This window comes from Hydra viridissima, unplaced genomic scaffold (genome assembly GCF_058129835.1).
Source record: "Hydra viridissima isolate aposymbiotic clone 2 unplaced genomic scaffold, HvirCarnegie_v1 scaffold_5, whole genome shotgun sequence".
NCBI classification, from domain to species: Eukaryota; Metazoa; Cnidaria; class Hydrozoa; order Anthoathecata; family Hydridae; genus Hydra; species Hydra viridissima.
Genome location: NW_028324304.1, coordinates 13197799 through 13225716, shown reverse-complemented (window position 1 = coordinate 13225716; position 27918 = coordinate 13197799). Strand labels below are relative to the sequence as shown.

Sequence of the window (27918 nt, the reverse complement as noted above, 5' to 3'; positions counted from 1 at the left end):
CATTATTTATGAAAAAAATTTAATGGAAAAAGTTCCTCGTAACTTAGAATTGTTAGCAAAATCTGTTTATATGTCAAAAGCTGTTCCAAAAGTACATTATACTTAGTGTAATACTCTTCTCGATCCCTTCTCTTCTCGATCCCTTCTCTTCTCGATCCCTTCTCTTCTCGATCCCTTCTCTTCTCGATCCCTTCTCTTCTCGATCCCTTACCTATGTTATAACTATTAAAAACGATCTTTTTGTTTTTGACCCCCAACCTTTCAGGGTTCAAAAAAAAAGTACCAGAGTTTGGATGACAAAAATTACTTGAATTTTCTTCGTTGAATTGTAATCTCTTTTCTGCAATTTATGCTATGTTCTGCAATTTAGTTATGTACTGCAATTTATGTGCTTGTGCACATATCCGGTATATAAAAAATATTTTTTGATTTTCAAAGAGTTGTAACTATTTTAAAATAATTGCTTAAGTTTTGAGAGAACTGTAAAATTCGTATGGCATTTAAAAAAAACAAAATTTACAATGAATGTTTCTTTGCCGTTTTCTGTGTAGAACTTTTACAGGAAAATACAAACCGGACGATTAAGAATCAAAAAATTCTTTTTTTCGAAAAAAAAATTTGATTCTTTCCTTTTTGTTTAATTGTTATGGTTAATAAGTTTAAAAAACGTCATTGAAAACCAATTACATTTATAAAATGCTGTCGAGTCCGTTTCTGCTAAAGCAAGCGCGGATCAAGGAATAATGTAACTGTGTGGCCAAATTTTATTTTCGCGGTTGAAATTTCGATAAAAGATCGATATTTTTATATTTTTTTACAGCATTTATTGATTGAATAAAACATTGGTAACGTATAAAAACAACCGTTTGGCCATGACAGGAACCTCTTTACCCAAAATCCGTAAATTACGGCAGACAAATTTAAATTTTTAGGGATATTCCTTGAGCGAAAAAACCCAAAACTAAAATGGCTGCCGATAACTTAAACTATTCGGCCATTGTCACAATGGCAACATAGATCCGCGCCTGTAGCGACTATTATACTTACAAACATTTACTTTTGTATTGAGTTTTTTTTTTTCTGATAATAGGAAAAAATTTAAATAATACAAATGTTATTTTAACTTTTACATCCTTCAATGTATATCCCAGATTATTTCTTTATTTTTTAATAACTTAAGCATTTTTTTTGATATTTTGAAAGCGGACTGAGGTTTTTTTTTCTTAAGTTATTTGTTTTTCTCCTCCTCATCTGTTTTTGCTGAAAAAAGTTTTATTGATTTTAGATAATAGTCATGTCACATGACTCACGCGAAAGAAATCTTTATAAACATTCCCATTGGACGGTTGTGTTCTACTCTTGGAGACGAGCAGTTAATGTTTTTTAAAATCAATTATTAGGATTTTAAAAAACATGAATGGAACGCAGAACATTCCGTCGGTAAACAAAAGCCATCAAAAATTTGCTGGCCGCAATGGAGATCTTTCTGTACGAACAAAATAACCAACCAAAAATGCTTAACGTAAAGTAGCAGGTTTCTGTCTTAAGGTTTCACGAACTCATTGAATAGGAAAGTAATCAATTAAACCTCTTCAAGAGTTAAAAAAAAAAAGAATCCATTAAAACAATAGAGATCTATTGCTTAATTTAGATGTAAAGTTTTGAAACAAAGTTTAGCTTCTTTAGACTTCATAGAAAACAGTTAAAAATGACGAGAACAAAGCACAAAAGTGCTTCTCATCCTGTAGATCTTATTTTCGTCTAGCTTTAGCTATTGGGTATACTTAGAGATCACGCATATATACTGAATGGTTATTTTTTCGCTTTGTATTGACTTTTTTCTTAATTTGCGTTTGACTTACCTGATATGTCAGTCGTTATCATCAATTTAGTTTTAACTTAAAGGCAATAAACAAAAGAGGTATGTAACCGAACACTAAATAATAGATGCTCTTGTTTAGATTTACATCTTTTTAACATTTTTGTTTTATTTACCTTTACGATTCGGCATTAAATAATGGCATCTATGTTATTTATAACGTTGACCAGACGAAACAAAATCTTTCATTCATTTATCGTATTTTAAATGTTATAATTTTACTTTTTTTTAAAAATAAAGAACATTTAAATAAGTTTATCATCCTTTTTGTTAACTTAAAATTAGCTACTAAAAACAAAAAACAAAAAAACAACAACGACTATGGCAGAGATTAAAAAGCTTAGAATGAGACGTCGAAACCAAATTTTTACACCGAAAAACGTCTTAAATTGGGTTTACCTTAAGAAAATAATATCCGACTATTTCATCTTTTTTAGTAGAACTGCTGTTTTGTGAAAGGTTATATAAAATAGGTTTTACATATAGCTAATAAATATAAATTTAACACTTAACATTTTTAAGGCATATGTCTAAACACTATAAACTCAACCATTGATTTAATTTAATACCGATTAATAAAAAGAAAAAATTATAACCTACGTTAACTTATTTAAAAAAAAAACAAATTCGCAAGATTTGCAAAAAGATAACTCAACCAATTCTCTTGAGAATAGATATTTCGTCTATTCGTTGCTGTTTTAAACTAAATTAATTAAAAGCAATTCGACATAATTACAAGTGCAGTCTTGGAATAGTGGAATTATTTAAGACAAACCATAAGAACTGTAACTAAAAAGAATTTCGGCGGAAGCGCATGATGCATCATCGATTAGTTGAAATTAGAGATCTAAAATCAAAAATTTTTATACAGGTCTCATGAAATCTGTAGTTTAATTTAACTGCATCATTCAGAAAATTGTTTCACTTGGATATCTTGGGCCTTACATATCTCCCCCCACTGATTTACCGCCAAAATCTTTACTGGAATGTTACGTCATAATTTTTAACACGCACTGTATCAAGGGAAAAACATGTTTGCAGTTCACGAAACATGGTAGCGGAAAATTTGAAGTGACCAAAAAATTGACGACCTGTATCTGGTAATTTCTTTTCCATCACCTTAGTTTATCTTGTTTTAAACTTTACGATAGCATTTACTTATTTTTTTAACTGTAACTATTTAAATCTTTTAAATGTTAAGCAATTTACATGCTAAACACAATACTTAAAACATAGATTGTCCATTTCCCAAAAATCTTAACTAAAATTGCATGAAAAACTCTGTTGGTTCATTTTGGGAAATTATTTCTCATAATTACTGGCCAGAAATAACTTATATTTCAGTGCCCTAATATCATTATCAAGTTAACACTTGTCTAACTAGTTAGGATATTCAATTTGAGATGGCCAATAATTTTCTTTGAAAGAATACTACTTAGGTTTTTTATTTCTTTATGTTCCCTTTAGTATTTTGTATGTAAGTAATTGATTAAGTTTGTTACTAACCTGTTGAATATTAACTTTAAATTTTTGTCACGTTTTTATTTCATAATGTATAATTATTAATTTTTTTTTAATGTTAACAAGGATTATTACAATATATAAAAAACACATGGAATGTAAAATTCACACATAGTTTTATTCATGCTATTACTGATAAAAGTTGTAGTTAAGTGAATTTTTAGTTCATAATCTAGCACAAACATTTCATGACATAAAAAAACTGATCTGTTATAAAAATTTTCAATCATTTCATTCTATTTTAAATGTTGTGAAAGAGGCCTGCTGTTTTATAAATATAATAATTTCTGGCTAAAAGGATTGTTTTCAATTAAATATCAAGTTTAGTGCAATTTTTTTTTATTAAGTTTTGTCAATTTAAATAATTTTTAAATATTCAACAATTTCCAAGCATAAGAAGAATTTAAAGAACATTTTTAAAGGAAAACAAGTAACATAAAGTAATATCTTTAATCATATCTCTTGTTTTCTTTTCAAGATTGTGCATAATTGCAAAAAAAATTTTTTACATAAACCAATTAAATTGCTGATAAATAAAATTTAGACAACCCTGGCAATCCTACCTGTAAACTGAGAGTACTTCTTTAAGATTTTGTCAAAGTATTCATAGATTTTTTTTGTTAATTAGGTCATTATATGAGTGTATCCTGTATCGTTGGTATGCATGACCTTATTTGGCAGCAGCAAAACAAATCAGTTGTCAACAACTATCAAGGAGAGAACACACGTAATGCGCCTAATGACCATCCTCAGCAAACCCATTTCAACGATTCTTCTGGCTGCTCTGTGAAAATAACTGCTGAACAAAAAAACAATTTTTTTAGAAACAATATTGCAGCTGTTAATGATTGGAGTGTAAATATTGATGATAATCAAAATCGAAAAGTAAGTTTGTTGAACACTCTTAAAATTGTCTTTGAGATATTTTAAGGCAACTTTTTGGATAGTTTAAGGCAACAAACTTTTATAAAAATATATCTAAAGGAACAAATGATTAATTTCAAACAAATTAAAGTTATTGCTTTTTTGATATTGGTTTCAAAAAGCTTTTAAATGTTTTTTGAATTATATGTAAGTAAATGCTCATTATTCAGATTGAATGCAGTAAGGAATTATAAATTTGTGCATTTTATCCTAATATTATTTAGTATTGGAAAATTTAAAGAATTGGAATTTTTTTTTATGATATGCCTCTCAAATCAGTTTTTTGGTAAATGCTACTGTTATTACTTTGTAGCTTTAGCAAGCACAGTCTGTAAAATGATTATCCAAGAACTTTGGTTAAAAAAACCAGATATATTTGATAAAACTCTTCAACCACAAAGTCTTCCTCCTACCAGTGAAAATTATTTTCATGGTTTAGTTAAGAATTTTTTAAATAAATGATGTGTGCTTATTACTGTAGAACTTACAAAATAAAGTATAGCTTTTATATATGTGTGAAAAATATGCTAATTTTTCTTAAAATGATTTCAGTTGATTTGTTACTTAGCAAGTAATTTCTAAGTTTTGGAGTTAATATTCCCTTCTCTTATTTTTTAACAGCAAATTTGGAATAAATCTAGAGATAAAGCATTAGACTTAAAAAAACCTAACAGTCCTCCAACCATGTTTACTTTTGATAACCACTGGCAAGAACCATCTTGGAGCTTAAGTGATACAAGCAGTGATAAATCAGAACATGCCATATCTCAGCCTATTACAATGGTTCAAAGAAGGCATGAACAATATGGAGGGCCTCAACATGTGGTAACTTCCCCTAGATCAGCTGATGGTTCTGTGCTTGGAGTTCACATGGTAGAATATGTGCTTGCTTCCTCTCCAGGAGGTCATGATTTAGAATCTCGCATGAAAGAAATGAACATTGTATCGGTAAGAAATTCTTCTAGTTTTTTAATTGTCTAAAAGATATCTGAAATTGTTTTAGTTGTCTTAAACCGTTTGATTTTTATGGTAGGATGGTATTAATCAAAAAGCACACAATGGAAATCCTGTTTCTCAAACATTTGAAGAAGATGAAGAAGTTGAAGTCCATATTCAAGATGATGAGCAGTCGCTGTATGTGTAAGTACATTAAATCACTGTATGTGTAAATACATTAAATCAACAAAGACTTGATAATATATCTAGGTTTTAAAATGGTTTTTCCATATTTTTTTATAAATGATTACCTGTTATAGTATTAATTCTATACATTTATATTATTATTACAATATTTAGCTCTCAGCACACAAGTAATGAAAGTCATAATTCCCCATTGCCAAACCAGAAAGATTCTCTTGGTGGAATAATAGGTGGGCGATCTTCCAATGGCACTCCTATCAAATCAATATCATCACAAAATAACTCCCAGGTTACTTCACCTGTGCCGTTTAATCAATTGGATCAAAGTGAAATGAGACATATAGATTCATATGATAGTAATATGCTACATCAGTATGATATTATTGGTACAACTAATCAGCAGCATATGTCTGCTAACCCTCATTTAGTTTTTGGGTCTAACCCTCAACAACAGCAAGCAATGGGTATGCCTAGCCCTTATTATGTTGCTAGTGCTGCAGGGCAAGACCCTTATGGCCAAAGTGCTGGTATCCCATTAGTTAATGCGCAAGGACAAACAACTATGATTCATCCTCAGTATGCTGCTGCTTATGGAATCCAGTCGATTGTATATGCAAACCAAAATGGGAATGCTTACCTTCAACAACAGTCTCAAACAACTAGTGCTTCGACTAGTACAACACATCAATCATCTCAGCAGCAAATTAATGGTCAGCAGTTACCTCCAGGCTACCAAGTTGTGCAAGCCCCAATAAATTTTCCTACTGGATCTACATTCTATGATCAGCATGGTAATCCGGTTATAATTAATGGTAGAATGTTAACTAATGGTGTTAATCAAATGGGGCAAACTGTTCGAATGGTTTCTTCTATGGTTTTGAATCCAAATGCTCAGTCAACTGTTAGTCCTGGAATGCATAGTGGAAATTCATCTTCAATTCATATGTATAATCAACCAACTCAGCCTGGGCAGCAGCAGCAGAGAGGAGGTTTTTAATTTTTTTTTTCAAATTAAAAAATAAAAAAAAAAAAGTTAGAAAACAATTTTCATGGTAACATAAGTATGAAGTTGATTGACAGTTTTTTCTTATTTTTTGTTTGTTTATGAAAAGTTATTTATTTTTTTAAAATTTATATAAAAATTTTTTGTTAACCTTCAACAATACACCATGTTGATGCAAGTGTGTTGCTATTACAAACATGGCCGTCAGCGAAGGCATAGTAAAAGTCCTAATGTTATTGCATAGTTATTGCATCAAAGTAAACAACACATCATTAGTACTAACATGGTCTATTATACTAGAAAATCTAATCTATCATATTTGTTATTTAATCTTTATTAATTTTAAGTTTTTTTTGTTCAGGGATCAATCTTGGATATTTATCTACTGGTCAATTAGGTCCTCTTCCAGGTCAGAATACAATGCAATTGCAAACCACAGGTCCTGTTGGTGTCATAGGTGGGCATTTACAATCTACAGGGACTGGCCCATTGCCATCACCTGGAGGTCAGCGTGATGTATACAGTACTCTTGGTGCAAAGCGCTCTGGTGGAACTCCTGTTTATACTCCAGGCATGGTTGGATCATACAACTCATTAACTGTTAATACTCCACTTGCTAATTCCCTTAACATGACTAATCCGAATACTTCCCCTTTACATTCACAGGGGCAAGCATCTTTTGAAATTGGAAGTCCTGCTAATGGAAGTAGACTATCTAACTATATGAGTTTTTTAAACTCTCAAGGAGATCGTAGATTCAGTTCCTCAGCTTTATCAAGTTCCTTTCTAGGATCAAGTGCCAGTTTATACAGGCGTGTTGGTGCAAGAGATAGTGGTCGATCCAAATTGTTGGAAGATTTCCGAAATAACCGCTTTCCAAATCTTCAACTTCATGATTTACAAAGGCATATTGTGGAGTTTTCCCAAGATCAACATGGTTCACGATTTATTCAGCAGAAGCTAGAGAGGGCTAGTGTTTTGGAAAAAACCATGGTTTTCAATGAAATTCTATCAGCTGCTTATAGTTTAATGACAGATGTATTTGGTAATTATGTCATACAAAAGTTTTTTGAGTTTGGTTCTCCTGAGCAGAAGCTTTTGCTAGCACAGAGGATTAAAGGCCATGTTCTGCCTTTAGCTCTGCAAATGTATGGCTGCAGAGTTATTCAAAAGGCTCTTGAAACTATACCTTCGGAAATTCCTATTCATGTAAGTTAAAATTAAGTTCAGTAGACTTTTTTGACATAATATTAACATATTCTGAATTATAAAAAACACATATCAAAGAAATGTGGTAGGCTGTTCTTTGTTGTGTAGTTTAAATCTTGAATAAATGAAAAATTTTTACTCAGGAATAGCATAGCAAATCTTTTAAGTGTGTTAGGGTTGGATATGACTATAGTATTAAATATTTAAGATTACTCTGTAATTCTTTTTTTTTTTTTTTTTCCCTCAATTTAATGTCAAGTCTAGTTTAAATTTTTAATTCTTTTATATTTTCAGGGATAATATAGGTACAGCAGCATGCAAAAGTTTATAAACAGCTAAAATTTTCTAGTTTTTTTGTCATAGCTTTTTGCCATTTCACTGAAAATGAATGGAATTTTTAATAATTGCTCTTCTAAAGTGATTACATAGTATAATTTACTCAAAAAATGAAAAATTGTAACGGAAGAAATTCAAATTTTATTAAAAACATAATCGTGCAAAAGTTTATAAACAGTTTGATGCCCCATGAAGAAAATCAAAGTTTCAGTATAAATAACATTTTGTTAGTAAAACTAATTTACTGGAGATAATATTTAACTTAAATTGAATTTAAAAAAATAATAGGAAAGTCTAAGGAATTGTCACTGGAAAAGAAAAATTTAATAATACATGGTGTAAAGAAGAAGATTCCTTATAAGCAAATTTCTGAGCTTCATGATGTGGCTAAATCAACAATTAGAGTATTAGTTAAGAGATATAGAGACTGTAAGGCACTCGAAAACAAGCATTGTCTAGGAAGGCCAAAGATAACTACAGAACATCAAGACAGAATTTTGTTTAGACAAGATCCCTGCAGAAGTACTGTCGAATTGAATGGTACTTTGAGCAATAATTATGGTGTTAAGTGCAGCGTAGCTACTACATAACGTCGCCTGCATCAGTATAATTTGTTTAGTTGTCGTCCTACCAAGAAACCATTAATATTAATAAATAATTGCTTAGCACGAATGAAATTTGCAAAAGATCATTTGAATTGGACTTAAAAAGAATGGTCAAAAGTCTTATTCAGTGACGAATCAAAGTTTTGCATGTTTGGTAGCGATGTTATCAAGTACGTGACACATTCGAAAGGTAAAATATTTGCTCCTAAGTATCAAATACCTACAGTTTAACATGGTAGCAATATAATGGTTTGGGGATCTATTAGTCATGATTCTATTGCTCCACTTCATTGCATTGAAGGCATAATGGATCAGAATGATATAATCAAGAATGTTATGCTGCCACATCGAATGGAGAAAATGTCTTGTGGTTGAGTTTTCCAGCAAGACAATTATCCAAAAACATTGTGCAAACAGTCAAAAAAATTTTAAATTCAAAAAAAATCCCACTTTTGGACTGGCCTTCTCAAAGTCCAGATTTAAATCCAATAGAACATCTTTAGGAACATCTTGATTGTCAATTAAAAGGCGAAAAACTGACCAATAAAAATGATTTATTGAGGATGCTTTCGGATTGTAGGGCAAATATCTCCAAAGATGTGCTTATCAGTTTAGTTGACTCTATGCCTCGTCGGTGTCAAGCAATACTATAATCTAGAGGCTATCCAACAAAATACTTGTGCCGTAATGGAAAAATGTAGAGGAATTAGAAATAATCTCTTTTTTTGAACTTTTTCATTTATTTATAAACTTTTGCACAATTATGTTTTTCTTCCTTCCGCAATTATAATTTCTTCCTTTCGCAACAAGTTTTCGTTTTTTTGAGTAAATTATACCATTTAATCACTTTAGAAGAGCAATTGTCAAGAGATTCCATTTATTTTCATTGAAAAGATAAAAAGTTATGACAAAAAAACTAGAAAATTTAAGCTGTTTATAAACATTTGCATGCTATTGTATATAAGAGAAAAGGTGGTATATAAGTATTTTTGAAGAATCAGTATAAAAAAATTTAAAGCAGAGTTTCATGTCTCTATTTTTATTAATTATGCAATTCTATCCATCTCAATATCTATTTTTAAATATGCTACGTTTGTTGTTATGAAACTTGTTAGGTTTGTAATTGCAGGGTGAATTAGTTAAAGAATTAGATGGTCATGTCTTGAAGTGTGTTAAAGATCAAAATGGGAATCACGTTGTTCAGAAGTGCATTGAGTGCATTGATTCAACTCAGCTTCAATTTATTATAGATGCATTTCAAGGACAGGTGTGTATTTCAGGAATTTGTTATAAATAAAGTTTTAGAATTACAAATAGATTTACAAGTTATGGTAAGTTCAAGTTTGAAACTTGATAAATTTGAAAAAACATAGCAAATTTGAACTACTTGGCTGTTAAATATTTTTACTGATTGAACTCACAAAACTTGAAGAAAAAATTTGACGGGTTTTTAAAAATTCTACAAATTTGACTCTTAAGTTTAAGACTTCTGTTATTTGAATTAATCAAGTTTTTCAAGTTTATAAATCTTTTTATATTTTCTAATTTAAACAATTTAGTTTCCCTACTTTTAATTCTTACATTACTCATACAAAAATAATTAAGCTCACAGCCTATTTTTTTTCCCTAACAATAACAAAAAAAGAAAAATCTAAAAGTTTTGAATTATTACTTAATTTGTTTTTAAATCAATCCAATACTGGCAAATGAAAGATCGACAAAGTCAATATTTTCTTGGACATAAACAAGTTTTTCTAAATCAGGCTGTTTCAGGAAGCGCGTGCGATCGCACGCCCTGTTTGACTATGCACATAATAATTTTAGACAAAATGACCTTGACCATTTGACAGTCTTAATATAAGTATAATTCACGGCAAAAAGCTCAACTTATCTACAAAGAAAACTGTACTAAAAAAAGGAAACAAAATAAGTTAGTGAAATAGTTATTTATTTTTTTAATTGAATTTTTAACTCTGTTATTTTATTTAAATATTCTATTACAAATATAGTACAGATTTTGTTTCCTTTTTTTAGTTACTTTTTTTTCCTTATTTTCGTTAAACTTTATTTTGCTGCTAACTATTAAAACAGTCATAATATAATAACACGGTCGTTTTGTCTAAAACAAATACTATGTGCGTGGACAAGCAAGGTGTGCGATCACGCGCACTTCCTGAAACAGCCTGTAAATTGTTTACATGAAGGTTTATTTGTTTGCATGTGATTGCTGCCTGACCCAGAAAAAACTCCTGATGCTGATAATGAAGCTGAAATGCAATGAACTCTCTGTGTAACTTTTACAAGAAGATGGTGTTGGCCATCAATCTCCACCATTCCAAAATGATTGTGTTTCTTCCCAAAGTAGTGAGATTTGTTTACTTCAATTTTGATGTCAGATTTGCCAGTTTCTCACTAAACTGAGCTGCTTTAATTGGTTCTAGTGTAGGAGTTAATAATTGAAAAGCTGGATCCTCTTCCTCATTGTTGGAGATAATGTTGAAAGATTAAGGGGTTTGGATTCTGTAGCCAAATTGAGAGCTGCTAAGATTAAATCTTGTGCTCTTTAAAAGAAGGCCTTTGGTAATTATTATATGGATTCTGATTAAAGATATAATGATTTCATGAAGTGCTGGCTCTTTCTGCCCTTCAAAAATGTTTAGGGGACAGAGCAAATTGCTCCAGAATTGAAATACAGGCTTCAAGCACCATAGTTTCAAAGGAACTTAGGACAAGTTTGTCAAATTTGTTCTACAATCTCAAGTGAAGCTTGTTAATATGGTACTGACTTAATAGAATAGAATTTGCTATTAATAGAATAGAATTTGCTATTAATAGAATAGAATATTCCATCTGGTTTTACCTGGCAAAGTTGTTTTGTCATGTAAAAATCTGTATTCCAATTTTTAAAAATTGCATGTCATTGATTAAGCTTTCTTAGTGAGTGCTTCCGTAAACATAAGCAGCCAATAAAAAGCTGTTTTCTTTCACAACTTTTATTTTATTAGGGCTTCTTGTAATTTAATGAAGCATATGATCAGTAAAAAACATTTCAGTTTGAATCACCTAATTTCATATCCAGCTTGATATTGAAACCACAATCATTTACATATCATCTGTTTGTTTATTCTTGAATTTCCAATGGCAATGGGGCTATGAGTTGGTCTAACTTTGCACTGATGAACTACAGTGTATCACTGAAAGATTTTAGCCCCACTATAAAATCCTCAAGTTGAAAATCATCATTGATGAAATTACCTGTGATATACAAGACAAAATTATTGATAATTACAATAATGGTTTACTGGAGCTGTTCTTTAACTTAATTCCAGTAAACAGTCATTGTAATTATCAACAATTCATATATTTAAATTGGTTTATAAATGAAGCTGATTTTTAGTTTTAGTTTAACATTAAGTCTTGAATTGTGTAATTAACATGATGTCAACAGACTATTAACATGTTAATAACTTGATCATTCAGTACTGGGTTGATTTATATTCTCAAATAATTATTGTGTTTGTTAAATAACTTCGTTTAAGTTTATTAACTTTATAAATTTGTGAAACTCAATTAAAATATTAGAATTAAAATTAAAGTTGGCTAACTTGAATTCAAACTATTTTTAAAAATTTACTATTTTACAAACCTCTATTGAAAAACTTGAATAAAATTTTTAAACTCAATAAGTAGTAATAAAGATTAATAACATCATTTTTATTATATTTTTAGCATTATGTAATTTTTAAAAATAGAACAATTACTGGCAATTGTTTTTTGGCTATTCTTTCTTATTAATTTTGTATACTATTAAATGAAAGGCTATATCTATTTTTACGCTTTTAATGCATATTATATTGAATTTATATCATAAAGGGAGTTTTAAAAAACCATCTAAATTATTTCATCACATTTCCCTATATATATGCACACATCTTTTAATTGATCTGATATCTGGGCTTTTCAGTAAACCATTAATTGAAAAAATCTATTCACTGAACATAAAGTCTAAATGCCAACCTGACATTTTGTCAAATTGAAGTAATTCAGTAAGTTATAGAGCCTGTGAATTAAGTGTCAGAATAATTTTTCAGGTTTATTCATTGTCTACACATCCTTATGGTTGCAGAGTGATTCAAAGAATTCTTGAGCATTGTACACAGGAGCAAACAGCTCCAATATTAGCAGAGCTCCATGAGCATACAGAACGTCTTATTCAAGATCAATATGGAAACTATGTAATACAACATGTTTTAGAACATGGCAGTCCTGAAGACAAATCTACTATTGTTAATATTGTGCGTGGTAATGTTTTGCTGCTGAGTCAGCATAAGTTTGCTAGGTAATTTAAGATTTTTTTTTTTATAAAGATTTTTTAAAGCATCTATTTTAAAAGTTTTTTTTATAAGGTGTTTGGTAAATGGAATAGTTATCAGTATATTTGGTCTCATAAGTTTTTAATCACATTACAATCACATTAATAAAACATTTTGTAATACTGTTTTGTTAAGAAGCTTATTTCTGGTAATATGGCAGTTTTAATTGCAATATATTTTCTGCATTTTACTTAACTTGATATTGTAATTTTTATTCAAATTTTTAGTAATGTTATTGAAAAGTGTGTTACCCATGCATCAAGGCAGGAAAGATCTCTTCTCATTGATGAAGTCACTAATTATCCTGATGGGTATAAATTAACTATCTTATGTATTAGCTGCTAGTGTATAAAATTGTTTTTAATATAAAATTAACCTAAAACTTAATATTAAAAAATATGCTATATTTTTATTTTTGAAGTCCTCATGGAGCATTATATATGATGATGAAAGACCAATATGCAAACTATGTTGTCCAAAAGATGATAGATATAGCTGAGCCAATTCAGCGTAAAGTACTTATGATCAAAATTCGTCCTCATGTATCTACATTACGCAAGTATACCTATGGAAAGCATATATTAGCCAAGTTGGAGAGCTTTGAAAAGGCATATATGCAGGCGCCAGATCTTTTATTTTTACCAGTCAATGCACCAATTACTTCATACTAATTTTTTTTGAGGAAGGATTTTAAAGTTAGTAGTAGAAAGATTTTCTTTGTTGTACACTTTCTTTTTGTTTTATCTTTTTTGTGTCTGATTAACTTATGGGCAGCAAAATAAATTTTTATTTTTAAATTTAGCAATATATAAGACCAAAATTATTTGTGTTTATTTTCAAAACATACCTATCCAATATGTTTCTAAAGTTCTTAAACAGTTGGCTAAAAATGTGACAATTTCTCACACATCTAAAACTTCTCTAATTTTACAAGATGTTTTTATACTTTAATGAGAGTAAAAAAATTTTCATTTGCTCTCATTTTATGCTTTATTTTATAATTTTACCCATCTATTTGTTTTGATATTTAATTGTATTCAATTCTTGAGATTGGATGTTTGAAGTTAGTTATTTTCTGTAACTTATGGTTTTATATTGTGTTGAAGTGCTTATTAGCAGCTTTTTGCTTGTGCCTTAAGTTAACATTAGCAAAATATTTTAGCATGGTAAGCTTAACTATATTTTAAAATAATTAGATGACATTCATTCAATATAGATTCAAAAAAGAGCTTTTCGAAGTTTTATTTTTTTAAGCATCAAGAATTATTTTTTAGGTTTTTTTCCCTTTCTCTGTCGTTTTTTAAGCCCAAAAAAACTTATAATAATAAGGATGGGATAAACCTATTTCTTCATTGCGTAGTGTTATACTCAATTTGTTTTTGTGTTCTTTCTTGTTTCTGTCAAAGTTTATCATACTGTATTTTGAGTTTTAACTTCGGCAGTGACTTGACATTTTTGTGTTATTAAGTTGTATATAAAAAATGATCTTACGGTTTTTGAGTGATTTTGGTGTAGTATATTTATGTTATACTCGTAATTTTTTTTGTTCGTATGCAAACATTGAAAAACGGATTGTTTTGTAGTGTAAAATATGCGCATAGAAAAAAAAAACACAGGTTCGACCTGTTATATATAGCATTATATAAATAACATGTAAATATAGACTTACAAAATGTCTATAGTTTAAAGTCTTTTCTTAACTCCTCCAAAATAAGTTTAGTTTGAATCTTAACTAAAAAGACAGTCTTCTTTTAATTACAATAAACAATTTTCGAGGAGTCTAAATTGTATAACAATTGTAACATTGTATATGACGTCTTTAAATAGCGCACTCATTGTACATCTGGTCCGCACTAACATGTAAAAAAAAAAAATGGTTGTACGTAGATAAATATTTTTAGCAAATTATTAAGACAAAAATCAGCCTTGTAAACTTTTTTGATTGTAAGCATTTGTTAAAAGTGTACAGCATTCTTGATTTTGTGGTTTTATTTGTTTGCTTTTAGTTTTTTTTTTTTTTTCTTATTCTATTTTCAACAAAGCTTAATGTCAAAGTTGTTTTAATGAGATAGGAAAAATAACAAGAGTAAACGTTTTAAGCTTTTTCTTTTTGTTGCTTTTTATGTGAGAATAGGATTTAAACTCTTACTGTAATTTAACTATTTTTTAAAAGAGTATTATATCTTCAGAAAAATGTATGATATTGTAAACAATGTAAACTTGGATATAAAAACGTGTTGTAATTTAAAATACGGAAATATTGCTTTAAATATGGATTTGATTGAATAAAGCTTTGCAATTTATTAACTTAGTTTGCATCTTATGAAATCTTTCGTAGTCTCATTGAGATTTCCTTTATGCCAGTTAAATTATATAATTCTTGAACAAGGCATTCTAGGAAGTTCTAGAAGTATCGTGGAAATTCTATGTAATTCTTAAAATTCTTGATACTTCTGGACAATTCTAGCACTTTAAGAATATTCTAGAAGACTACTCAGTATTAAACGCGAATTGAGAATTCTCTTAGAAACACGAACTTCAAAACAACGCTATCCTAGTCATAGAAGCAAACTTTTTGTGGATCATTAGCCATTTTCTGTTTTTTATGCATGTTGGCTTAGGAAAACACACTTTGTACCCAGAAACGAGAAAAAAGTAAAGTTTTATTACAAAATATAATCTTTTTCATAAAAAAAAAAACTTTCATAATACATAAAAAAAGGAAAGTGATTTTGAATCAACACAAGTATAAAAAATGATTTTAATTATCTATATTATCAATCACTGAAATCTATATTCACAATATAAAATCTGTCATTCCATATTTACAGTAAAAATCTCAATATTAAGATCAACACATGATTCAATTCGTCACTGCAACGTTCTTAAGTATTTTCGAAATGTTTAAAGATGTAATTTATTTTAATTGAAAATCAACTTAGGAAGACGCAAGGGGCTCTTCCAACAAATTTTCTTTTTCGGGTTTATTATCCAAGGCATAGTTCCACTCTTGTACTTCACCAGATAAAAACACAATAAAAAATGTTCCACCAGCTATACAAATACCAGCGGCTATGAAGAAAACGCTTCTATATTGAATTGATGATGGCTAAAAGTATAAACTTTTTAAATATAAAAACAATACTGTTAACTCAAAAAAAAAAAAAAAAAAAAAAAAAAGAAAAGAAATTATCATATTTTGCAGAAAGTATACTCTGGATACCTTGGAACGATTCACAGAGTAATAATCTATTGCCACCACAAGCGTTTAAAATTTTATTTAGTTTAACTCCATGAGCATGTCTCATTTGAATGATTTTAGAATGAAATCTTTTTCCTTTTATATTTTTTAAATGACTATATACTTCTTATATACTCTTACACTTCTTTTCAAACTAACAAAGAATTTTAAAGATGAAATATTCAGCATGTTTCTGATTTAAATGATAACCTAAAATTTTCTTAACTACTAACTTACTAAAAAGTTATACCTTACAAAAAAACTATATTGTTCCTCTAAAATAGCTACAAATAATGTACTTTGGAACAATTTTAATTGCTTGAAATTTTGATTTTTGTAACAGATTCGTAGTAATTTGTTGTTTAATAATTAATAAAGTTTTTATTCTATTATTTCGTGTAAGCATATTCTATAAAACTCAATAGTTTTTTATTTTACTTTCAAGTAAATAGCCAAGAAAACCCTGTTGAGAAAAAATACCAATGAATCAGTGGAAAACTTATCAGTTTATATACAAGAGGTTACTTTGTCACCAAAAAATTGTTAACAGAGAAGTTCGCAAAAAATCAACCCTTAGTAAACGACTCTTCACAGAGATCTAAAAATTCATAAAATTCAAACAAAAAAACATTTGAATATCAAATCACAAGGAGAAAAAAAAATTCTACAAAATAAAAACTTTTAGAAAAGCATATCATCAATGATGAAAGAATGGAAGAAGAATAAAACAGCAAGAGAAAAATGGATGCCTTTTGTACTCTGGCTCTTCATGGAGAGAATTAATGAAAAGAGAGGGTTTAAAATTTGGAAAACAACAGCTTTGGCCAGAGGCCGTGCTTCAATAAACATAGATCAAAACGTTTCATGATTGTTAAAGATTTGATCAAATTCTTCCTGAAAATATTTTTAATTGTAGGAAGACAGGACTCCAAAAATTATAGCTCCAAAAATAAAACAGATGGTTCATGAGCAGACACAAGTACTAAAATTACAATCATAGTAGAAATAAATGCATTTGGAAATCTTATCTCAATCCATGCTAATATATCTTACAGTATATTTTAAAGATATCGTGTTGACAGGTGCATCTACATGCACCAGTCCGATGGTTGATCGATCTAACAAAATTATGAAATGCCTACAATAGTAGAAAAAAAACAACAACTTAATATTTGAAAAACATTGAAAATAATTTTTAAAGCTGTTCAAGTATTGTAAACTGCAAACTGAACATGATAAGGTAAATGAAAGCATTGTACCATGGAGCAACATTTGCATAATTATTATTTATATTTGAAGTATTTTTGTCAATTATCTTTCTTATTATCATTTTCATGATAACAAAGTTATATATTAAAATAAAGAAAAAGTGTTCCAAGTTGCAACACTCTCCCTTAAATATAAAAGTTAAAAATATTGGTTAAAAAACAAGCATTGTCAACATAAAAGTTTTCTTATGCTAGTAAAGTTGATAACAACAGAAAATGAAAATATTTTGATGTTCACTTACATCACCATTTGTGTAATAACCTGTAACTGATGGTGTAACACACCCAGCAACAGTTCCAAGAGTGTTCGTTATACCCATTAAAATGCCTCCAAATCTTGGACTAATATCTAAATGGTTAACTAAAAAACCGCTTCCATTAAGAGCTAAAAATCCTGTTGCCAGCACCATGCAAGTAACTGACCAAGTTATATTTGCACAACCAGAGTAACTTGCCAAGATAAGAAATGCAGCAGATGGATAGAAACCTAAACCAAAGTATTTGATTGGCAATCAGACATTATTTTGGTCTATGCAGTGTCATTTCTTTTAATTTTAATTCATTAAAACATAAGCAGGAGCAAGGAAAGAGTGGAGGGTTGTTCTTTAAAAAAAGCATCTGTAGAATTGTTTACATTTTTTATTAAATGTTTGTTAAAGATTAAAATGATTAATTTTGCAAAGTTCTGATAGCATTAACACTGTTTTTCCAGTTTACTGAGATTTATGATCATTTTGATAAAATTAATTAAAAACATGTAGTCAATGTCATTTTGATAAAATGACATTGTCATCATCAGTGAGAGTTGTTAACAAAGCAGAGTTGTTTGTTTTCAGATAAACATATCTTGTTCAAAAATACTTGTCAAAATTGTTATCAGACAGTAAAACTAACCAATTGCAGAAATAATCCTACGAGTCCATGCAGTACTCAATCTTGTTTTTCTTATAAGATCACTGAGCCAGCCAATAAGCTGAAATGCAAGAAAGGCTGCTATGAAAGGCAGAGCAGACAACAAGCCATTCTAAAAAAGAATATTTAAATAAAAAATCAAGTAAATGGTTTTTTTCTATAGCGAGTATATAATAAAGATATGCAATATGGCTTTAAAATTAATTTCAAAATACGAGATTAATACAAATTTCTGAATACATAAATTTAATGAAACACCTGAGAAATAGATTAGACAATTTTGGGGTTATAAAACTAGTCCACAATATGTTAGGCATGCAACTTTTACTTTTAACTTTCAGTAGGAAAAAAAAAAGATAAAAATTTTAACTAAAATTTTCCAGCAGAAGAACAATTTACCTGCTACATTTTTTTGCATTCAATAAAATCATTTTATAACATTTGTTAATCATCTAACTTAGAATAATGACAAATAAAAAATGACAGTTTGTGAAAAAATTCATTTTTGATAAATTGTAAATAAAATGTTACAACAGTTTTCAAACATACAAAAAAGGCATATTAACAATAAAGATAATAAATTACTTGTGTCAAATTAAAATCAAGTACATCTTTGAAATATAAAGGGAGCCCAGTTAGAACCATATACCAAACCCAATTATTGGAGAAGTGGGCAATCATTACTGCCCAGACATGAATTGAAGTTAACATTGAAAACCATGGAACTTTCACATTCTAAATGGTTATCATAAACAAACAGAAAGTTTTATCGCTTTACATATTTATAAACCCAGACCTTTTCAAATTGATGTTGTAAGGAATGAATTTCTTAAATAGAATTATACTCACAAGCAACCTTAAATCCCTACCCTAGTGATTGAAGAGCATTGTTGCAAACTTTGATTTAAAAAGTTTCTTTCAGATTCACTAATGTACGGATGCTCATTGGGATTGTTGAAAACCAAAAGCAACCATAAGACAAACCAAATCAGACCTAGAGCTCCTGAAAATCCATTAATATTAAATTAGTAAACCAGACTTGAATGTAAAACTTAAAGCTGACTGACAAGAATTTACAAAAATTAAAGCGATGCTTACCAAAAACATAAAAAACAGAAGGCCAGCCACCTAGAAAAGTGGAACCAGCAAGTAAACCACATAATGGAAGAGAAATTATTGTTCCTGAATACATTCCTAAAAATAACCATACATACACATACATACACATACATACACATACATACATACATACATACATACATACATACATACATACATACATACATACATACATACATACATACATACATACATACATACATACATACATACATAAATACATACATGCATGTGTAAGTTAAACTTAATTTTAACTAATACCTCATAATACCTAGCAATGGTACCAATATAAAATAATGTTAATAAAAAAAAGTTGATAAATTAAATAAAAAACTTACCACCAAATGTATAACCAACAAACTTAGATCTATCTGCTGGTGGTGACCATTGGGCTATTAAGGTATGCATAGCAGGAAATGTTACCCCCTCAAACACAAGAGTGAGATAACTAAGTAACTTATAATTTCATTTAAAGTTAAAAACCTTTTTTTTTTTTGTTTACTTTATTATTGAGCAAATTAAAGGTCACCCAAAACCTAGGATAACATTAATTTATCATAGATCCATTAAAAAAAACTGTGTTCTTGCTTTATCTAATTAACGATTGATCAAAATATTCTTTCAAGAATTATGTACTTGGAATTTGAATAACTTAATTTTAAGATAAAATATTTGGGATGTAAAGACAAGTTTTAATTTGAGATTAGGACTTCTATAGTAAAAGCAAACAAATATTTTTTAAAAAAGGTACATTTTATTTCTGTCCATTTTCCTTAGAGTAACATTACAAGTTTTGGTTAATTTTTCTTTTTTACTTTCATCATATTTATTCAATGAAAGTAAAAAAGAAAAATTAACCAAAATTTTTAATGCTACTCTAAGGAAAATGGACAAAAATAAAATGTACCTTTTTTCAATGAATAATAAATATACTTTGTAGACATTACATGTTGTTATTATGAACAACTTTATAGAAAATATTTTGAAAGTCTAATAATAATTTAAAATAATTTTTAGTTTTAAATTTTATCACTATAGCAAAAGTCAATGTTCACTTAATCAAACAAAAATCTTATTTTAACTCTCAGAAGACACAGACCAAGAAGAAATAGCTAGGCATAACAGAGACAACAAATCTGATTGTGATTTAAAAAAAAAAAAATCAGCAGTTCATCAAAAAAACAAGTTTTTTATTCCACTTAAAAGAACATTTTAAAATTTTTATTTATCTTTTATCATTTAGTTGTTTATTATTTTTACTTTCAATACTTAAGACTTTACTTTTTTAATTTTAATTTTTTTATAACATCAAAATTAAAGATACATAGTTTTATAACATCAAAATTAAAGATACATAGTTTTATAACATCAAAATTAAAGATACATAGTTTTATAACATCAAAATTAAAGATACATAGTTTTATAACATCAAAATTAAAGATACATAATTTTTTTAACATAAACGAGCTTTTAGGTACTTTATATTAGTATTTTTACAATAATTGTTTTTTTAATCATCTGTTTAGCATATATTTCAGGGCTTAAACTGTTTGTAACTTTTTTTTTTAAAAAAAAAAGAAAGATCAATATAAAGATTTTTCTCAAACTTTGCATCAAAACATAATTTTTGAGGATTACATAAATTTTGAGTAGACCTAAGATAAAATAATGGTATACAAGCAAGCTTTTTCAGGTTTTGGGGTGACAGCCAACTCTAAAAACCTGACAGCAATATGATCTAATAACTTAAAATGATATTTTTAAGAGGTTCAAGAAAGTAATCATTTCAAGTCATTTGCTGGCCAGTATAACAGATCCAAAAAATAAAGGTAACATACTATAAAATTGTAAAAAAAGTTAAAATACTGTATGTAATCAAACTAAAATAAATAACCTGTAGTTAAAACTTACATTTAAGTTAACTACTCTTATAACTTTATACAACAATAAAAACATATAATTGAAAAACCAATGATCCCAGTGTTCAGTCATTTATAAATCTTTTGAGCAAAAATCTTTAAGGGTTCAACATCTTAGGATGACTCCTCAAAGCAGTCTCAAGATATTGAAGGTCAAAGTTGCTTAATTGACTCTTTCTGCTAAAATTCAACTAATGTTGAGATGCAAGGCTGCCAAAAAATTCTTAGATAGTTAGACATGGAATGATCCTATTACAATATCTAAATTTATTATTGTTTGTGCTGGACTTCTAAACACATACCTCTCCTACTCCCATTAGAACTCTGACAATAATAAGAAAATAAAGGTTTGTTCTTGCAGCAATTGGGGTCAATAAGGTAAGAAAGGATGCAATAAATACACCAAATCCAAAAACAAATTTTCCACCAAACTTATTAGCTATCACTCCACCAGGAAATTGTGTTATAAGATAACCATAAAAGAATGATGCCAATATCAAGCCTGAAAATAAATAGTAAATAAAGATTAAATATTTGTTTAAAAAACACTTACAATAAAACAATACAACAAAATGTTTTGTTGATTAGAGTACTTAAAAAACATGTAAATCAACCTTTTTTCATTAAAAAAGTGACGGCTTAAAAATTTCTGTTATATGCAATACCATAATAAAAACATACCATAAGTTTTTGGCAGATTATTAGTAAGGTACATGAACTATGTCACCTTATTTTATAATCCTTCAAGTTCCCTCAATGATAAAGACTGAATTTATTTTGAAATAAAGAGTAAGCAAGAGAAACATAAATTTAACCTTGCTGATTTTGATTCCAGTTAAACTCTCCTTTCTGAAATAAAGGAAATAAATTTCATTTAACAAAATACAAAAATAAGTTAAAGTAGATACATAAAACAGATTAAGTTGTCTTTTTTTTTGTAAATAAAGCTAAGAAATAAAAAGTCAGAAGGAAAGGTCATTTTTTTTGTTTAAAAAGCTAGATTAAGAAACTGTAAATTGGAAAAAATAACTGAAATTTTGATTTGTTATATTTTCCAAATAACCATAAACTAATAATAGAATCTAAAATGACAATAAGATATTAAGCAGCTGTAATTGATACATTGTTTTTTTTCTGGATTGGAGAATCTTTGAATAAATGTTTTATCCAAAAGTCTGAAATGAGCCAGTTTAGATTAAAAAGTCTGAAAAGAGCAAGTTTAGATTAAAAAAATTCATTCAAACTCTTTGGATTGGATATTGGATTTCAGGAATAAAAAACCATTTCAGAATTAAACCAATTTACAAGAAACTAAATGAACTTTAAATCATTTCATATATTTTAGATACAATAATATTTTCAGAACCAAATAAATTTAAAAAAACTGTATTAAATTTTAAAAATATATACAAAAATACAAACTACATAGGTTTTATCTGAAAGGTATTTGTAAATTTTTACATAAAATAAAAATATCAAGACATGTGAATTGTTTACATTTATACAAATACAAACTAAATAAAATTAATTTTTATAAGTATATATTAGAAATACTATAAAAAATACAATGTCCATTTTTACAAAATTTACAAACTACATGTCACACCATGGATAAAAAAATTTCCCTGCCTTTTAACATGTTAGATTGCACAAATGAACTGCTTGAGCTAAAAATTGAGAATGAACAAAAAATAAGCTGATCAACATGTGCTGAACTAAATTATCATGAACTGCTTGAGCTAAAAATAGAATGAACAAAAAAATGAGCTGATCAACATGTGCTGAACTAAATTATCATCATATAAAAATGAAGTAAAATAAAGTTTGATGAAAATAGATTAAAAAAATAGATAAAAAATAAATTCTGGATTATTTACTTACTTTTGGTCACATGTTTCCTTTTGATCACATATTATTTATAGCATAAAAACGCATAAAACTAGAACAATTCAAACTAAATAACTAAATAAGATGATTTAAAAAAAAAAGGATGTCTTATATAGCTTTTAAATGTCAATAATAGTTAATAAACTTTGACATGAATTAAAACAAATATTGAATAAAAGGATTTAAGTTGAAAAAATAGCACATAAATTAGATAAATGTAAACACATGAACTTAATCACTCATCTGTTAAATTGTCAAAAGAGCTCGTGCATTTTTCATAGGACTACCAGAAGTTTTATCATCAAGATTTCAAGCCATGATGGACCTAATCAATATTATGTTAATTATCTAACATAAAGCTGCTGTGGATCATGTAGATTTGTTGACAGTGATGTTAATTGCACAGCATCTTAACACCATGCTATAAAAACTCCTTGAGTGTGTTACAACTACAAAGGTTTGGATCAGCAATTATAATTCTTGAGGTTGATGGCAAGTAAGTGATGAAGTTATTTTAGTGGATTTCTGATCATTTGGAGTTGTTATGATGCTGAATGGTGATGATGATGTCATGATGGAGATGTTATGATGAATGAATTCTATTAAGTTACTAGGAGGAATTTTTGTTTTTCCATCAGAAAAAGCAAAGCTTGAGTCCAGTTATGGTGGAAAACTTAGTAAAATTAAAAGTAAAAAGAAGCCTAGGCCTTTTCTTCATATCCATCTCTTCATATCCATTTGAATCACAAATGGAGAGTCAAATGAAAACGAAGAGAAAGACAAGGCCTTGCAGGGTGTCTTAAAAAAGCAATATAGGTATTTTAACAACATTTCTATACTAATTGACATATGTATAAATTATTGTGTCATAAAATCTATATAGTATTATCCATACTGTTGGAGATTAACCACATTGTTAAATTAAAATAACAATGTGGTTAAACAAATTTTCTGTCATAAACAGGGAAGATTTACAAAATTAGAAAATGTGGTATTTTATTGTGGAATTTCTTTGTTAAATCAACAACACTAAGCAAGCAGTTTTTATTGTGAATTTTAGTTATCACTCATCTGTTTCAGCATAAAATTTTTATTTCATTATGGCACATGTAGTTTTTCTTGAACTTGATGAATTGGTGGCAACTATCAAGATTTTTGATTGCTTCATTGGGAAAGACAATATTTTCTCAAAAGATCTACTTTCAGAAATCATGGATTGCCACTGCATATTGATTTTAATTGGATTGGAGTACTTAGCATATGGAATGACTCAAGAAGTTCAGCCAAACTATTTGGTATTAGGAAAGCTTCTGTTGGTCATGGTGTGAAGCAATTTGTAGAGTTTATTTGTGATAATAAGAATAGACGTGTGATAATAAGAATAGACCTTTCCAACTAAAGAAACAATGTTAGATAAATTAGTTGATGAATTTTCAAAATTGTGCAATTTCCAAACTGTATTGTGACCATTGATATTTATGTGATGGCTTTCATCAATTGCAATCATACATGCAATCAACAAGTTTAATAACTTGTTGATTGCATGTAGTGCTAGGTTAGTTATTTTATATGTTAACACTAACTTTCCAGAAGCAGCAAATGACAGTTTAGTGCACACTTAGTAAGAATTAGACGATGCAATCAAAATTGTGTTTGCAAAGGATTGATAGTGGGTGTTTCAGGATTTAGATTGAAAAATCATATGATTACACACTATTTAGATGATGGGTCTAAATAGTGTTTAAAGGTTAACCAGATAAAGTGGTTAAAATAAAGGCTAACCAGATGCATTGTTGAATGTTGCCTCGGGGTACTAAAGAGCAGGTTCAGATGTCTTGACATCACTGGTGGAACACTTCATCTATGCCCAGATTTTGCATCCAAAGTAATTTTGTGTTGTTACATGCATAATTGTGCATTATTTAACAATGTCTGATTGCCAAAACTCATAGTTAATATACCTAATGTTGAAGGTAATAATAATGTAGAAGTACAGAAGAAGGATTATGTACAGGGATAATGTTACCCAAATTTTTGGTAAGTAAATAGTAACTTTTAAAATGTACATTGAAGGTGTTTTGTGGAGAACTGACTTGCCACATTGTATTGTTCTAGAGGCATAGCTAGAAGTTCATTTAAAAAGTTACCATTACATTAAATGTAAAATAAAACTCTACAAATCAAATGGGGAGAACAAATACAAATGTAATTGCTCCATCTGTGTAACTAGTGATATTTTAAATGCAAACAAAACTACTCAAGACCTTGCCCTAATTGGCTATATTTCTCCCATTTTCAAAACTTGCATATCACAGAAATCCATGATCAAAATCTCAAATCAAATCAAATAAAATTATACCTTACCCTAAACTTAACCAGGAATGCAACAGGAATATTTAAGGTTATTGTTAAGTTGAGGGGTAGGGAATAGTATAATTTAGTTTTACTTGTTTAAATATGAAATTTTTTTGACTAATAGAAGAAGATAAAAGTAATGTAAATATGCTTGCATATAAACCAGCTATAAACATCAACAGCTGCCCAAATGGAGAAACAATATTTGTATCTATATTATTATACAATAATTCTACTTTAAGCAATAATTTAGAAACTTACCATTGATTCTGATGATTCACATGCACCTGAAATCTCTTCACTGCAAAGAAGAGCACTTATTTGAGTGTCAAGTGATATGAGATGGGGTATATCAATTACTTAAAGACTAAAGTGTTTACAACTCAAAAGTTTATGAAGGTATTTAGATAACTTTTGCATTTTTATACATGTAAACAAGCTTTGGCTCAAATCAAATATGAATAAAATATTTTATTATTACAACACATTTTGTGAATTATGATACTGTTAGGATTAACAATATGGTTAAATGTTTTTCCAAACACAGAATTATTAGCATATATTTAAAAATATACATATTGCTAATACTTTAAAAATATTTCTAAAATAACCATATTGCTTTTATGAGACATCATGCTAACTGGTTATTTAGCAAATTTGTACATGATACCAAAAGGTGCCAGAGCAGATTATGAAAATCAACTACAGGATTGGATCAACACTTGCTTACATGGACAATACTTTTGTCAAAAAAAAGTGTAGTGAGTCTTGAATATGTCAAGAGACATTTCTTAAAATACTGTTTAGAGAGTAATGAAGGTGAACAGATTTGTGATGATGGGATTTGTGTGTGTACAAAAGTTGGTAACAAATTAATGTGGTCTAGAGAGAATCTAATGAATGAGAACCTATAAATGTTAACTGGAAGAGCAACATTTTCAATTTGTGAACAGTTGATAGGTCTAGCTGTTAAACTTTGTTTGTAAATCTATTTGTACATCAAAAAAGAATAAACAATTACTGACACTTGTCATGAGAATGCAGTAAAAACATGAAGAGCAAATTAAAAATTTGTCAGAAACAATTGAGAAGAATATTGAAGCTGAAAAGTGACGTTAAGAAACCAACATGCTTTTTCAACAAAGTGCTGTTTTTTATGACTGGAAATATGAAAAAATTGATAAATATGAAATATGAAAATTTGTAAAAAAACAAATTTTTATTGAAGAAAAAGATCTTAATTTATCATAGTATTTAATGCGAGAAAATCAGAAATATTTTTCGGATAACTAAAAATACCCTTTGCTTAGTGATAAATAAAGAATATCAGCTTTTTGGATAACCTCAGTTTCAGACAATGAATTTAAAAAAACAGAGATCACCTATATTATATGAAGTATTAGAAAAAATCCACACAAACAACCTTAAGAATTATTATATAAAGTGGTAATCAATTATAATTGTACACATGCATGTATAAATATATAAATTGTATTTACTTACATTGAGTGGCCCTGTTGCATTCTTAAATTTGTTGCATTCTGGATGAGTTGATTTATGTGAATGAGTAGAATTGACCATTGCAACCATGGCAACACTTATGTTAACTCGCAAGGCATACACAATAAACAATCCAAAATGTCCCATTACAGCAAAAACATATCTTTGGGGAAAACAAAATGCCATGGTTTTCTATGTCAACTAACTTGCTATAAACAAAATTTTAGATAAACTCATTTAGAGAAAAAACTTTTACAAAACTTTTCTAACAAATAGATTTTTGATATAAAAATAGAAGTTATTGTCTATGATATGATATGAAATATCAAATCTTTATGCCCTATCAACTTGAGCTAAAGCTTTTCCTGTTATACTATTAATGTCTAAAAACCTTTTTTTTTACAGATTTTTGATGTGATCCTTAGTGATCCTAAATAACATGTATTTTTTTGTATGTATGTATGTATGTATGTATGTATGTATGTATGTATGTATGTATGTATGTATGTATGTATGTATGTATGTATGTATGTATGTATGTATGTATGTATGTATGTATGTATGTATGTATGTATGTATGTATGTATGTATGTATGTATGTATGTATGTATGTATGTATGTATGTATGTATGTATGTATGTATGTATGTATGTATGTATGTATGTATGTATGTATGTATGTATGTATGTATGTATGTATGTATGTAATGTTGATATAATGTTTTTGA

At 28.5% G+C, this 27918-nt stretch overlaps 2 protein-coding genes across 7 annotated transcripts; one reads left to right on the top strand and one right to left on the bottom strand.

Annotated features, from left to right (window-relative positions):
* Window positions 1–1621: 1621 nt before the first annotated feature.
* On the top strand, window positions 1622–15297 carry LOC145189172 (pumilio homolog 1-like). Of its 4 annotated transcripts, XM_090087358.1 has the most exons (11): window positions 1622–1921; window positions 2751–2979; window positions 4029–4285; window positions 4946–5272; window positions 5358–5464; window positions 5621–6453; window positions 6829–7676; window positions 9747–9884; window positions 12709–12956; window positions 13218–13301; window positions 13412–15297. In XM_090087358.1, exons 3-11 carry the CDS (start codon window positions 4037–4039, stop codon window positions 13659–13661), a joined length of 3084 nt encoding a protein of 1027 aa, XP_089943484.1. In that variant the 5' UTR covers window positions 1622–1921; window positions 2751–2979; window positions 4029–4036; the 3' UTR covers window positions 13662–15297. The 4 variants fall into 4 exon arrangements, 3 of the variants coding, with proteins under 3 accessions (XP_089943484.1, XP_079921872.2, XP_079921873.2); XM_080065746.2 differs by lacking the exon at window positions 2751–2979; XM_080065747.2 differs by lacking the exon at window positions 1622–1921 and having other exon boundaries at window positions 2841–2979; window positions 5358–5458.
* A 354-nt stretch (window positions 15298–15651) lies between these two features.
* Window positions 15652–27413, bottom strand: LOC145189181 (sialin-like). 3 transcript variants are annotated; one of them, XM_090087361.1, is made up of 11 exons: window positions 27195–27314; window positions 23079–23116; window positions 22265–22298; window positions 21752–21951; window positions 19869–19956; window positions 19510–19605; window positions 19281–19414; window positions 18997–19146; window positions 18394–18523; window positions 17742–17986; window positions 15652–16099 (listed from the first exon to the last, which is right to left on the bottom strand). In XM_090087361.1, the coding sequence occupies exons 4-11, from the start codon at window positions 21764–21766 to the stop codon at window positions 15929–15931; spliced, it is 1029 nt and encodes a 342-aa protein (XP_089943487.1). In that variant the 5' UTR covers window positions 21767–21951; window positions 22265–22298; window positions 23079–23116; window positions 27195–27314; the 3' UTR covers window positions 15652–15928. The 3 variants fall into 3 exon arrangements, with proteins under 3 accessions (XP_089943487.1, XP_089943488.1, XP_089943485.1); XM_090087362.1 differs by lacking the exon at window positions 27195–27314 and adding an exon at window positions 23331–25094 and having other exon boundaries at window positions 23079–23188; XM_090087359.1 differs by lacking the exon at window positions 23079–23116 and having other exon boundaries at window positions 27195–27413.
* Window positions 27414–27918: the final 505 nt, after the last annotated feature.

Excerpts from the sequence above, each read along its gene's own strand:
- LOC145189172 (XM_080065746.2), top strand. The coding sequence starts at position 4,037 with ATGAGTGTATCCTGTATCGTTGGTATGCATGACCTTATTTGGCAGCAG. Across the intron at positions 6,454-6,828 it reads GCAGCAGCAGCAGAGAGGAG|GGATCAATCTTGGATATTTA; the intron begins GTTTTTAATTTT and ends TTTTTTGTTCAG. Across the intron at positions 13,302-13,411 it reads GTCACTAATTATCCTGATGG|TCCTCATGGAGCATTATATA; the intron begins GTATAAATTAAC and ends TTATTTTTGAAG.
- LOC145189181 (XM_090087359.1), bottom strand. The coding sequence starts at position 27,377 with ATGGCATTTTGTTTTCCCCAAAGATATGTTTTTGCTGTAATGGGACAT. Across the intron at positions 19,415-19,509 it reads TTCTGTTTTTTATGTTTTTG|GAGCTCTAGGTCTGATTTGG; the intron begins GTAAGCATCGCT and ends ATGGATTTTCAG. Across the intron at positions 19,147-19,280 it reads AATGCTCTTCAATCACTAGG|AATGTGAAAGTTCCATGGTT; the intron begins GTAGGGATTTAA and ends ATAACCATTTAG.